The 14,930-nt window shown below is 42.3% G+C and overlaps 1 protein-coding gene and 1 long non-coding RNA gene across 2 annotated transcripts in view; both read right to left on the reverse strand.

The window, feature by feature from the left end:
- Positions 1 to 14,930, reverse strand: part of parvaa (parvin, alpha a) — a 32,755-nt gene that overhangs the window by 10,253 nt on the left and 7,572 nt on the right. The window contains exons 4-9 of the mRNA XM_074634105.1: positions 12,608 to 12,710; positions 12,267 to 12,407; positions 8,073 to 8,188; positions 7,775 to 7,833; positions 4,443 to 4,462; positions 4,281 to 4,342 (exon numbers count right to left, since the gene is read on the reverse strand). Coding sequence (XP_074490206.1) covers positions 4,281 to 4,342; positions 4,443 to 4,462; positions 7,775 to 7,833; positions 8,073 to 8,188; positions 12,267 to 12,407; positions 12,608 to 12,710 — 501 coding nt within the window. The remainder of the gene's footprint in view (positions 1 to 4,280; positions 4,343 to 4,442; positions 4,463 to 7,774; positions 7,834 to 8,072; positions 8,189 to 12,266; positions 12,408 to 12,607; positions 12,711 to 14,930) is intronic.
- Positions 18 to 4,271, reverse strand: LOC141766916 (uncharacterized). The gene is made up of 2 exons (XR_012593709.1): positions 3,411 to 4,271; positions 18 to 3,376 (listed from the first exon to the last, which is right to left on the reverse strand). It is a non-coding gene; the product is annotated as an uncharacterized LOC141766916 (long non-coding RNA).

Consider the following 14,930-nt stretch of genomic DNA (forward strand, 5'->3'; position numbering starts at 1 on the left):
ACAAAGGACAAAGGCAACATTTCAAACACACAGATCTGCATACAACTTGTAGACACACAGAGATGCAATTAAATTAGACATGCCGCCATCCCTGGCAAGATCGGACTACACTGACACTGACTGCAACTGAACACCCATGCAACCAACGACTAGGACCGAGCTAGCTGTCTCTCCAATCTCCATGGTCAAACCAGCTCATTTAACCATTCAACCATTTAAATCATTTAAATCATTTTCCAGACATTGCTTCGCGAGCGGTGTTACTACGTCTGCCCCGCCTGTGTCCGTCTCCAGCGGTGTTACTACGTCTGCTCCGCATGTGTCCGTCTCCAGCGGTGTTACTACGTCTGCTCCGCCTGTGTCCGTCTCCAGCGGTGTTACTACGTCTGCTCCGCATGTGTCCGTCTCAAGCGGTGTTACTACGTCTGCTCCGCCTGTGTCCGTCTCCAGCGGTGTTACTACGTCTGCTCTGCCTGTGTCCGTCTCCAGCGGCTGGTTTAACTATGCAGCTAGCTTGCCCGCAGTAACCAACGTTAATTTCTTGTCCTTCACCTCGCAAACAAAAGCACTAGTGACCCATCCAGATTGAAAGTACAGATAACTGTGACGTTACACTTTCCTCTTGGTGACAGTATAAGGGATGGAGTCTCCACAAGATATAACGTTATGTAGCTAAACATCACCAAAGTACAGCTCCGGGGACGTAGCCGAGACAACTTTTCAACTAGCTAGCTATGCTAGCTAACGCTGTCTGGTTATCAACTCCTTGATCAGAACAGAATATAGTCACTTCCATCACTGCTCATTTTAGAAAGGCCACCGCAAGAAAACGTCTTCTTTGTTTCGATGATCAAACAGACAATAGATCATAGATGTTTGTTACTTGCTGTCAGCGTTAGCTGGTGTAGCTAGCATGCTGACAAGCTAACAAGCCTACATTTTCACAGTATCAGACAGAATTGCATAGTGAAAGCGAGGCTTATGGGAAACCAATCTAAACGCACATTACAGAAACAAAGAAGAGGTTCTGTTGTGTTGATGTTTCTAAAATGAGCAGTGGTAAAAGTTATTAGATGCTGTTATGACCGAGGAGTTGATAAGCTAGCCTGCTAGATAGCTGAAAAGTTGTCTACTTCCACTTAAATGATTAAAATACCGCAGCAGGTACTGTATATGGGTCACATGTGCCCAAGACTTGCAGTTTGTATATATATATACTGGAAAAACAAAGTTCGGAAACTTGTGTTTGGTGGATTATTTCTCTGTTGTTACAATGCTAATGGTCATTGTATTTTACATGGTTGGAAAGCCTGTTTATTTACCTTCGCAATGATGTCCAACTTGTAAGGATCATGCATTTGTGGGATGAGCAGCACAGCTGATTATGTGGGTAGCGCCCAAGAAAAATTTGCCAAAATGCTCCGTCAATGGTAAACAGTGTATTCTCCTGTTGGTGTTGACTCTTGTTTTGAGTTGTTTGGTGGATTGGATAATTGAACTCTCTATCAGTAACAAGGAACAAACAAGACATATTGGCAATTTTACACTTCATTCATTTAATCCACCGTCAGGAGCCTCAGTAGCGGTGGAAGATCAATACGCAGCCACAACAGCCTGGCACCAACTCCTCATGCTGGTCACCAACCTGGTCACACGTTGCTGTGGGATGGCGTTCCATTCCTCAACCAGGATTCATTGCAGGTCAGCCAGCGTGGTTGTGTTGGTCATTCTAACACGTACAGCACGCCCAACCTGATCCCACAAGTGTTGAATTGGGTTGAGGTCTGGACTCTTGGCAGGCTGTTCCATTCTCTCTACTCCCACATTGTGGAGGTAGTCTGTGATAACCCTGGCTCTGTGGGGGCGAGCTTTGTCATCTTGGAGGATGAAGTTAGGTCCCAGATTGTGGAGATATGGGATCGCCACTAGCTGCAGAATCTCATCCCGATATCTCCCTGCATTGAGATGGCCTTCAATGATGACAAGCCTTGTTTTGCCAGTGAGGGAGATGCCCCCCCACACCATGACACTGCCCCCACCAAAAGCTGTTACTCGATCGGTGCAACAATCAGCATAGCGTTCTCCACGTCGTCTCCATACTTTGACCCCGCCATCCAACTTCCGCAGACAGAACCTGGACTCATCACTGAACATGACATTCCCCCACATGTTCAGGTTCCATTGTCTGTGTTGTCGACACCAGCGCAAACGGGCCTGACGATGAAGGGCAGTCATTGCAGGCTTCCTGGTAGCCTTATGAGAATACACTGTTTACCATTGACGGAGCATTTTGGCAAATTTTTCTTGGGCGCTCCCCACATAATCAGCTATGCTGCTCATCCCACAAATGCATGATCCTTACAAGTTGGACATCATTGTGAAGGTAAATAAACAGGCTTTCCAACCATGTAAAATACAATGCCAACTAGCATTGTAAATACAGGGAAATAATCGACCAAACACAAGTTTCCAAACTTTGTTTTTCCAGTTTATATATATCTTTGTTTTTCCTCGTTTGAGATGTGATCTAAACACTTGCTGATTGTAAAAAATAAAGATTTGACATCCTTGTGCTCTTCATGGGGGCTTGGTTTTGCCCTCCAGGTTCTGCGCCAATCACGTGACTGAAAACTATGAATTGGAGAACCTCACCACTGTGGCAAAAATGGTTAAAGGGACAGTGGGTAGGATTTGGTGGCATCTAGTGGTGTGGTTGCAGATTGCAGCCAGGCTGGCGGTACCACGGTTTAACACTCTGCGGCTCACGTTACCGCAGTTTCACAAGCGTGTCGGAGAACTACGGTGGCCTTCAGGTAACGTAAAATCGCTTAAGTCTCTCTCTAGAGCCAGAGTTTGGTTTGTCCGTTCTGGGCTACTGTAGAAACATGGAGGAGCAACATGGAGATCTGCTCCCTATGGAGACATGAACGGCTCATTCTAAGCTAACGGAAACACAACCATTCTTAGTTTCAGGTGATTATGTAAGGGATAATGTACAACAAGCCGGTCATTGTTGTGAAAGAATCCCCTTCAGGGTGATGCTGCATCCTGAAAGGGATTCTTACACAACAATGACCCGCTAGCTTTACATTATCCTGCTTATTACACGGCTACTTACTGAAGAAATCAATATTTTGACACAAAAACGGTCTTCCAGAGTCTGACATCAGTGCTGAGCCCATAGCAACGGTCTGTTATACATAGCAACGGTCTGTTGTACATAGCAACGGTCTGCTATACATAGCAACGGTCTGCTATACATAGCAACGGTCTGCTATACATAGCGACGGTCTGCTATACATAGCAACGGTCTGCTATACATAGCTTGCTATACATAGCTTGCTATACATAGCAACGGTCTGCTATACATAGCTTGCTATACATAGCAACGGTCTGCTATACATAGCAACGGTCTGTGATAAAGAAATTACAGACCGCAGAACGCCATGATTGACCAATCAGAATCGAATATTCAACACAGCCGTGTAATAAACACTAATGAAAACATAGTTATGAATATTATATTCCATTTCTGCTGATAGATCTGTCTGAAATAGGAATGGGTACTGAAACCCGGTACTTAACAAGCCCCGGGGCAGAGCGTAGTATCGATGAGCTCCGATGTTAACGGTTCTGCTACTGGTATTGGAGAAATGAAGAAAATTGATTTCCTCTTTATGAAGGCTACATAAACGTTATCTTGCACCGTTGATCTCACAAACTCTGTTTCTAATTTGTAACAAGATTAAAACAATCCAGAGGAGAGATCTCTCTCTCCCACACACAAACACCGGAGAGCTGCTCTTAGCCACAGTGGTAGAGAGAACAACACGGTCCATAGTGTGGTTCTACTTCAGTCCAGTCCATGTGATAATGATCGTTGCCAGAAGTGAAACAAGTCTTTTGCTTGTCAGGGCAGAAACACAAGGAATCTGTCAAAGCATCTGGCCAAAGTGCATCAGATACAGATAGAGGTGGAGAAATGTACCGTTTGACAGGCTAGCTCGTAGTTCATCCCATCCACCAACATCACATTAGAATATATACAGTACATGATAGTGATTTGTTCACAACATGACCGTTTCTTATACGATAAATAATTACTTATTTGATTTATTTGTTCAAAACAATGCTGTTGCAATTGCTAACCTGGACTATGGACTGGGGGTTTAAATACACAAAGACCTGATTTTGTTGCATCTAGATGTTAATTGCCATTTCTCCATCAGAGCTCACTGACGGCTGATAAATGTGAGATTACCAGTGCAAAGCCTCTGTACCTTTTTGACAACATTCAATTTATCTGGAGCGTGGTCAAACAGGGTATCGAAAGCGTCGCGCTCTGTGAAAAATAAACAAAATAAGTTAATCATCAAAAAATTATTTGTGAATATTCCTGAGAAAAATATTGTTGAAGACACTCTTCTTTATGGAGGACATACCGTGTCTGCCAGAGAAAGCCCTGAGACAAAGAGGAAAGAAATTGGAAAAAAAGAGAGAAAAAAGGAAGACAAAACAAGTCAAACACACAAATCAGAGGCAGTATCTGCTTATTAACATTTTCACACTTGAATATCCATAGAAAACCAGGGGAGTGCTTCCATATGTCGGACGGAACCTGCCAAAACCTAAAATAAATGAATAAATAAATGTCATTAAATGTAGCAAAAATAATATTAAAAATAAATGTAGCCATTAACTAATTGATAAAATGTGACATAAATTGATAAATTTGCTTCTTTATTTATTTATCTTTGTATTAATTCCCTAATTTATTTACAGTTATTTATTTTTTATATTGTATGTATTTTTTTATGTATACATGCATTTATTTATTGATTTCTGCACAATTCTCACTTTGCATTTCACCCCTTATTTATTTCCCCAAACTTATTTATTTCTGTATTCTTTTCTTTATTAATTTCTTTATGCATTTTTGCCTCATTATGCAAATGAGGAGGCTTAACTATCAATTAATAATGGCTACATTTATTCTTAATATTATATTTGCTACATTTAATGACTGATCTAATGATTTATTTATTTATTGACTCATTTATTTATTCATTTATTTTCTGGGTTTATTTTGGTAGGTTCCGTCCTCCATAGTTCCAGTTCAATCACAGAAGAATGCAGAGAATGGAGGGATTATGTCACAGAAATGACAATACAATGTAGCTAGGGTATGATAATTTCATTAACAATAAACACAGGTACACCTCGGGTATTCAAATAAGCGGTTCATCATCACTGGGACGTTCACAATGACACATACTACAGCACAATGTAATAATGTCAACAGCAGAACAATAGTGTTTGCTATTGATACAATGAAGGCAGACGTGCAGGTTTTCTATGGGAATGGAGCCTCTCTGGTCTATTATTACAATGTTGTTGTTGGAAAGGGTCAGCTGGTTTTGGAGGGTAGGGAACGCTGCAGTGTGGGTGTCCCCGAGGAAGAGATATCGCAGTGGGCAGGCCAGCAAGAAATGGCAGGCGTACACACACACACACACACACGCACGCGCACACACACACGCACACACACACACGGAGGCACTCTCACACATGTTCATGGTGTAATCTGTGATGGCAAACACAGGCAGGTCTGGGCAATGGTCCTGGTGGTGTGGTAATAACCGTATTTCCACTGTGACTGTGTGTTCGTGTGTGTGCGTGTGTGTGTGTGTGTGTGTGTGTGTGTGTGAGTGTTATTAACAGTGTATCCATCTACCATGACAAAATGTGTGTGCATGTGTGTGTTGGCCTGCTGTTATCTCCCTCGTTGCTGCCGTCAGGCTGCAGGACAGCCTCACAGGGAGACAATAAGTGTGTGTGTGTGTGTGTGTGTTTTAAATTGTCTAATTCTTCAGCTAAGGGTGCCATCACATATCTTGTTGAAATGCAATGGTTGTCTATTCACCATTACACAATATGCCTTATAAAAGTCCATCTAAAGCGCAGTGGGCTGCACAGTTCTGTTTGCAGAAAAGAAGATATTCAAGGTCCCACCACAGTGAATTCTATTGACAGGCTGTTTTTAAGGCTTGATAGCACATACATATACTGTATATACAGTATACAGTATATGTATATATATATATATACATATATGTATATATGTATATATATATATATTGTAAAGACTATACAATGCAACAATCTTAACACAGCTGGAGCAGTTATCGCCTCTTCTGGAAGATGTTGCCTCTTCCCATTCCACCACGACCCCGACCCCTATATATATAGGGTCATCGTGGATACGACCTGCACCCTCCCATGTTAAATCCAGCGTGGTAAACACTACACATCCAGTAAAGGATGGAAACACTTTGGGTTTCACACATTGCAGGAAAAGCAGAGCTAGACAGAGCAGAGCTAAAGCTGCATGCTAACTCTGTCACGGACAGAAAACGTTATGGTATGGCGGTAACGTGGCGGTGGAGCCGACCGTCACTCTCATCTCCGTGGTCAAACGGGCTGACGCTACAACTGTAGAGCACCCGGATACTGACATTTGTGTTCTCTGCATTGAAACGGCCCCGATGGAGCTGACCATGGATGGATAAAGAGAACGGAGCTGATGGGAGAGCTAGAGACCACCTTGGAGAAGTTAGAGGAAGTAGACACGTGGGACTACGTCCACTTTTCAAAATAAGGTGTTAACAAAGGGAACTGTATCTACAAAATACATCTATGGAAATAAGATTGATGGATTAAATTCACCAGAAGTATAAAACATTACATGTCCCTTATAAAGTAAAAAGAAAATAGCACTAATCTGTGAGGGAAATGTCTTTATTCTGTGATTTTTGGGTTGCTGGATAATAAATGTAATAAATAATTCCTGACAATGATCCTGATATATTTGACTTCAGGACATCTCTGACTACATACATGCTGAAAATCATTTTTACTGGATTCATTTAGAGATTTTCCAAAGTAAAAGTCCCTAGAAGTGGATGATTCAACTTGTTCCCATGGTCTAGTATTAAAGAAGTTATAATCGTAATATTGAATCACAATATTTGTAGAATCGCAATACTTAAAATTCACAATACATATGGAATTGGCACCAAAGTAGCGTGATAGTATTGAATCGGGGGATAGGTGAATGGTCCCAGCCCTAGCGTACGGTGGAACAACAGAAGCAATGCCCAGATCAGACACAGTGTGTTTAAGTAGTATTTTTCTAATCATTTTCAGTGAGAGTGAAGCGTCTTACGTTCTGCTTTTTGCGTTTCTGAGTGCCTCACGTTTATCCGCTCTATGTGCCTTGTGTTTTTACAGGAGCGCCCTGAATGCCTTGAGCTGAAAACATTTCAGAACGCCCAACGTCATAGGGTTTTTTCTCATTGTGGTGATTTTTCCTTGATACCTGGAGTTCTACGACTTTACCAACCATAGTTACCGTGATCTGAACAGAAAACAGCAGGAGGCATATAGGTGCGGTACTTGAGATTTCATTAATTTAAACTGTACTAATACTTACTAGGTAGCGTACCTTTTATGGTTTGTATTAAGGTAAAGTTAGCACTCATTCAGTGGTTGCCTAGCAACAATTTTAAAAAAGACAGCAAACTGCAAAAAGTGTCTATTGTCACTTTAAAAGTAGCCTCCAATGAGACTTTTTGTTAATGTAGAAACAATTCCTTTCAATGTAATAGCGAGCTATTAGCAGCAGTGTTGTAGTTTGCACCAGCACTAATGTCTGTCAACAGCTACTCGAGCATTGTGAGGTGTTAAAATGAGTCAGGTAGCAGAGCGTACTTACTCTGTGTTGCCAGTGATTTCCTCTTGAATTTGTCTGGACTGAAGGATGCCCTCTCTTTTCTGCAAGATATAAATGGAGGACAGTCTGTAAATGTGAGATTTTTGTTATTCTACTGAACATGAAAAATATACAGGCTGGTATAAAAAGAAGTGAGAGAAGCCAAAGAAGAATTCACAGCAGTAGAGAGTGGTGTTATAAAACCAACATTCTCCATAAAGGGGATGACTTGTTATGCAAGTAAGTAGACATATACTGCATATTCATACTGAAAAGCCTTTAAAAGCAAGGTCACACCCACCTGGACGACCACTACTTGAATAGAAACGTGGTCTGGCAATCTGATTGGTGCTCTGAAGTGTTGCGACAGCGCCACCAATAGGTGCAGGATGGCAACTATACTCTTAGCATGAACCGCTAAAATGAGGAACAATAGAATCACAGAAAAACATTAGTTATGGAACAAATATTATTAATGACACAAGCAGCTTACATACTGTATGTGAATCAGCATTAGTGCAATCAGTATTATTTAACTTATATATGCTGTTTTCTGACATTAAAGGCCAGTAACCATCTGCTCACCAGCTTACTTACTTATTTACTAGCTTTCTAAATGTATTCATGCTGGTTCAATGCCTGTATCTATATGAAGTGTTGTATGTACAGTATTTGCTTTCAACATTAATGATTTAGCCAAGAATTACAATAATAATTAGGGCTGTCAAAATAATAACTCGTTAACGCTAATTCGTTTTAACGCCACTAATTTATTTTACACATTAACGCAACTTGCGATTTTCAGGTTGTAGCGGCTCAGTTTTAAAGCTAGAGTGAAGATACTGGTATCATATGAAACTATAACACCTGATGAATCCATCGGTACCAACCATGTCAGACTAGCTGGTCATGAAGGAGGTTAAATAATGCTCCAAACTTGAGCTACATTTTGTCGAGGAAAAACTGTCATATCCATCTTCAAAGGGGTCCCTTGACCTCTGACCTCCAGATCAGTGAATGTAAATGGGTTCTATGGGTACCCACGAGTCTCCCCTTTACAGACATGCCCACTTTATGATAATCACATGCAGTTTGGGGGCAAGTCATAGTCAAGTCAGCACACTGACACACTGACAGCTGTTGTTGCCTGTTGGGCTGCAGTTTGACATGTTATGATTGGAGCATATTGTTTTATGCTAAATGCAGTACCTGTGAGGGTTTCTGGACAATATCTGTCATTGTTTTGTGTTGTTCATTGATTTACAATAATGAATATATACATACATTTACATTAAGCAGCATATTTGTCCACTCCCATGTTGATAAGAGGATTAAATACTTGACAAATCTCCCTTTAAAGCTGCAGTAGTCAGTATATTTTTGGCATCATTGGGCAAAAATCCCATAATAACCTTTCAGCATATTGTAATTCAAGTGTTCTGAGAGAAAACTAGACTTCTGCTCCTCCTCATGGCTCTGTTTTCAGAGTTTTAGAACATCTAGCCTGTGACGGGAGACTTTGACCAATCACAGGTCATTTGAGAGAGAGAGCGTTCCTATTGGCTGTGCTCCGGCTGGTGGGTGGTGCTTGGTATTTCCTCAGCAGATCTCAACATGGCTGCCGGGTCACAAACTTTCTCATTTTACAGCTAAACCGTGCACTACAAGATGATTCTGAGAACATGTGAGGAAAGAAATAGTCATTAACGTAACATAATATTGATTCATATTTGATCAGCGCTGCCTAGTTTGACCGGAGTTGGTGAGTGATTGACAGCTGCCTCCGTTGAATGAACAGCCAATAGGAACGCTCTCTCTCTCTGAAATGATCTGTGATTGGTCAAAGTCTCCCGTCACAGGCTAGATGTTCTAAAGCCTGAAAACAGAGCCAACAGAAGTCTAGTTTTCTCTCAGAACACTTGAATTACAATAATACTGGAATTTTTGTCCAATGATACCAAAACCGTTCTGCCTACTGAGGCTTTAATAATAATAATAATAAATAAATGAATAAATTTGAACCATGCCATCGTGCCTGCAGTTAATAGGTAGACATGTTACACACTTACTAAAGTTTTTAGAAAAATGTTATAATCTTTTGTATTTGTTATTAAAGAAGAGTCTGTGTGAATACCTCGCTGTCGGCCGCCAAATAACCAGCCACATATTTCCTATTATTTTTCATCATTCCAGGAATTTAGAATTAAATGTTGTATGTGGCAAGGTCACGCACCTTCAATGGTAAATACAAACACAAGATGTTGCCTTGAAGTGATATTAAAAAAAAGTCGTAAAGATACAAGCTTTTGTACAGGAAAAAAAACAAGAACACCTCGATTCTCTAGTGAGTGTCTGCAGCCTGAAGTTAACCATATAGAGCCTGTTCAGTCAGACATACTGAGCGACATGTCTGTAGTCAACCGAACAAATAGGATTTACCTTTGGATACACAATCAGGATCAATGAAGTGTCTAAAGCAGGCCTTTGATTGTACCCCATGGCAATGGCAAATCACAGAGAGCAAGCTAAGAGCCTTCATAAAACCTATTACATCCTCGCTGCATAAGAGGGTCCCAATAAGACTTGAGGGAAGAGTACTTTTCTAAGGGTTCTGAATGGGGAATGAAAGAAGGGACAAACAAAAGTGAATTGATTAAAAGAGAGCTCCTCAAATGAAAGGACTGCAAACCAGATCACATGGCATGTTACTCCCTGTGCTCTTTAGCATTTCTGAAGACATCTCGCACCAATAGCTTTCAAGGACAAACTTATTCCAACTGGTGCATTTACCATTTTATTTGGTTTGAAATCAAATTCATTTGATATAGCCTCTCTTTGGTGCACTACTCTCACAGAATCAATTGTGTTCCTTATCTTAAAACTGCTCTCTGCCATGTCACCCATTTCTCTGCCTTACTCATACAGTGATCTGCTCTCTAGCCCCGTGCTCACCTCCCTCTCTCTTATAGCTCATATACATGTTCCGGCTAATGACATACTGTAAGTAAAAGGCAGTGTGCTGGGAGCCAGACAGTAATTACTCCTCCCTGTGTCAGATAAAAGGAGAGCTGGAGAGCTCTATTGACATGCAGGGCTACATTCACTGTTGTTCTCAATCTCAAAGCTTACAGCTCAATGAGAAGGATATTAATCCAATGGTACATTCAGACAGAAATCCTTAAAGTGGAGGTCTCAAAACAACCTGGCAATTAGCTAGTACTCTCCATGCATGAGGGGAACAATGAAAGTCATGCTGAGAGCCTGATTCTTTATTCTTCAATGACATATTAAAGCTTCGAAATATAATATCCAGAGCATTAATATAACAAAGTCACTCTCCCTCTGTGTGTGTTTTAATCGGAGTCTCTGCCAGCCACGCACGCTATTAGTGCATGTTTGTGCAGGTGTGCGTGCCCGAACTGGCTAGCTCACAGCCGCCGCTCTGCACTGCGCTCATATGGCGGTTACAGCTGATAACGCCGTCCGGAACGATGGCGCCATCGCAGAAGCTTAGCCCCCTCCCTCTGGCTCACCCCTCAGGTACACACTGTTGGCTCTGTCAGCACTTTCGCCATTGTTTGCTCTGTTAGCACCATTAGCTGCGCAGCGCCAGCTCGCCGTCCGCCATGTTGAGAGCCGTTGAGAAGCAATAGATGTGCTCCCAATCTCGTATTGAGCTCCTTTAAGGATAGATGTCACTAAAATCTATCATTATTAGGGCTGTCAAAGTTAACGCGATAGTAACGGGTTAATGCAAATTCATTTTAACACCACTAATTTCTTTAACGCATTAACACAACTTGTGATTTTTAGGTTGGAGCGGCTCAGTTTTAAAGCTAGAGTGAAGATACTGGTATCATGTGAAACTATAGAACCTGATGAATCCATCGGTACCAACCAGGTCATACTAGCTTGTCATGAAGGAGGTTAAATAACGCTCCAAACGGACACTACATTTTGGCAAAGACAACTTTTCTGCAGGAAAGTCCAGGTGGAGATGAAACATTATAATGGAGGGGTTCACTATATTGTCTGGCTCATTATCCCATTTTAACATCCCCAAATGATCATGCACGAGAGTGTTTAACCACAGGTGTTTAGTACTAGTTTGTTGTCCCCATTTGCTCCAGAGGGATCAGTTAAGTCTTATCTTTACAAGTGTTACTCAACAGCATACTGTGGCAACAGTTTTTCAAAGGACTCATCTGCATTTCAATTTCAGCAAATTGGTTAAAACGGTTGGATCAGTTGTGTAGCAGTGTATTGTTTCATTGACTTAGCACTTCTATGCAATGAACCTCACTGTACTCTGTCCACTGCAATAACATAAATAATAAATAGTATAAAGTTAACTAAACAGGATTATATATATATATATATATATATAATATATAATATATATATATATATATATATATATATATATATATATAATGTTATATTAACATATACAGCTGCCTTGACTTGAACTGAAAATAGTAGAAGCTCTCCTTACAGTCAACATTCCAGCGAATGTTCCTGGTGGAGAGTTTGAGCGAGTCATTGATGCGCTCCAAAACGGTCTGAAGCTTCTGTTTCTGGGCGATCTCCGACTGGGTCACCTCTGCCACGTTCAGCTTCTCCCCTTCCAGCTTTTCTGAAGCACAAAACAAAGGCAGTAACACAGACAAATATTCACAATATTAGAACTTAACAACATATAGAATTTATAGTGATGAAACTTTTTCAACATGGAATCAATGTGAACACAGTTCTTTAATTATGTTTTAATGATACAATAACAGCACAAAATGCCAAGTTAGGTTTGGTGTCCACATGTATGGTTCAACTCCTCACCAAACAGTTTCTGCAGCACTTGTCCATCATACAGATCTTCAGCCAGATCCTTTACAATGATCCTCTCTCCCACCAGAACATCATTTATCCAGTCGATCAACACCTACATGGGCACAATAAAAGACTAACAATTACTCAGAATTACAACTCAATTATTTCTAAAGTTATCTTCGAATGTAACAAAGATTTCTATTGTAGTAATGAGGGATGCACCGATACCGATGTTCGGACCATATTCGCCTTGTTGACTGCCATCGGCCTATCGGCGACTACGATGACATTCGCCAATGGCAGTGACCGATTTAGTTTATCTGTTGTGTTGCATCAATTCAGCGCCGGCTAAATGTTGTGTTGGTTATTTGCGGTCGGTCTCTGACAACAGTAACCAGCTGCTGATTCAGAGAAGAAGCCACTGGCTGGACACTACATGACTCTGGCATGACGACGGGCGCCGTGCGCATGTGTGGTTTGTTTACAAATAAAAGTGAAAGTAAATGTCGGCAGTGTGGGAGTTTTACACTGTCTCTGTGAGAGATCAGCGACAAGGATGTTACGTTCAACGAAAAATGATCCAGTCAAACAACGGCTTACAAGATTTATTAAAAACGATCACTGCTGTCTGGATGAACGAACCTCGTGGGTGTGTGAATGTGTCACTAGAAGCCTGTCAGTCCAAAGAGAGGTGACGCAGCACCCTGTACGTTACCGTGGGAACATCCTCCCCCGGTACGTTACAGTGGGAACATCCTCCCCCGGTACGTTACCGTGGGAACATCCTCCCTCGGTACGTTACCGTGGGAACATCCTCCCCCGGTACGTTACCGTGGGAACATCCTCCCCCGGTACGTTACCGTGGGAACATCCTCCCCCGGTACGTTACAGTGGGAACATCCTCCCCCGGTACGTTACCGTGGGAACATCCTCCCCCGGTACATTAAAGTGGGAACATCCTCCCCCGGTACGTTACCGTGGGAACATCCTCCCCCGGTACGTTACAGTGGGAACATCCTCCCCCGGTACGTTACAGTGGGAACATCCTCCCCCGGTACGTTAAAGTGTGAACATCTTCCCCCGGTACGTTACCGTGGAAACATCCTCCCCCGGTACGTTACAGTGGGAACATCCTCCCCCGGTACGTTACAGTGGGAACATCCTCCCCCGGTACGTTACCGTGGGAACATCCTCCCTCGGTACGTTACCGTGGGAACATCCTCCCCCGGTACGTTACCGTGGGAACATCCTCCCCCGGTACGTTACCGTGGGAACATCCTCCCCCGGTACGTTACCGTGGGAACATCCTCCCCCGGTACGTTACAGTGGGAACATCCTCCCCCGGTACGTTACCGTGGGAACATCCTCCCCCGGTACGTTACAGTGGGAACATCCTCCCCCGGTACGTTACCGTGGGAACATCCTCCCCCGGTACGTTACAGTGGGAACATCCTCCCCCGGTACGTTACAGTGGGAACATCCTCCCCCGGTACGTTAAAGTGTGAACATCTTCCCCCGGTACGTTACCGTGGAAACATCCTCCTCCGGTACGTTAAAGTGTGAACATCCTCCCCCGGTACGTTACAGTGGGAACATCCTCCCCCGGTACGTTAAAGTGGGAACATCCTCCCCCGGTATGTTACCGTGGGAACATCCTCCCCCGGTACGTTACCGTGGAAACATCCTCCTTCGGTACGTTAAAGTGTGAACATCCTCCCCCGGTACGTTACAGTGGGAACATCCTCCCCCGGTACGTTAAAGTGGGAACATCCTCCCCCGGTATGTTACCGTGGGAACATCCTCCCCCGGTACGTTACCGTGGAAACATCCTCCTCCGGTACGTTAAAGTGTGAACATCCTCCCCCGGTACGTTGTTGTCTCGGACGGATAAAATTTTTTTAATTAAAAATGCTAAAATGGGCCACCAAGTATACTTGGGTGGTCGTAAATATATGGGCAGACCGCCCAAGTTCAGTCCATGTGTGAGAAACTCTGCTCATGTTTCTCATTGCTTTTAATTTATGTTTCACAAAACAAATATTTTGTTGGGCTATGTACTGAAACATTCTTCTCATTGAGAAGGTAGTTGTGTAGCAGCTAAAAAGGAGTTTTGAAGCAGAATATTTTTCATGTGAAAGAAGGTTATCTTAAAGGTTGTTTCATAAATTAGTATGATTGAATTTATGCTCATTCAAAGCCAGTGGAATGAAATGCTGGATAACTTTTAAACAGCTCACTTATTTATGCTATCGGCGCATCCCTAGAAGTAATTAATTCAGAGTAAATCCTGAACACTTAATGCATTTTAGCAACTGTAGCTCTAGATTTACTT

The sequence above is a fragment of the Sebastes fasciatus genome, chromosome 4 (assembly GCF_043250625.1).
Source record: "Sebastes fasciatus isolate fSebFas1 chromosome 4, fSebFas1.pri, whole genome shotgun sequence".
In the NCBI taxonomy this organism is placed as follows: domain Eukaryota; kingdom Metazoa; phylum Chordata; class Actinopteri; order Perciformes; family Sebastidae; genus Sebastes; species Sebastes fasciatus.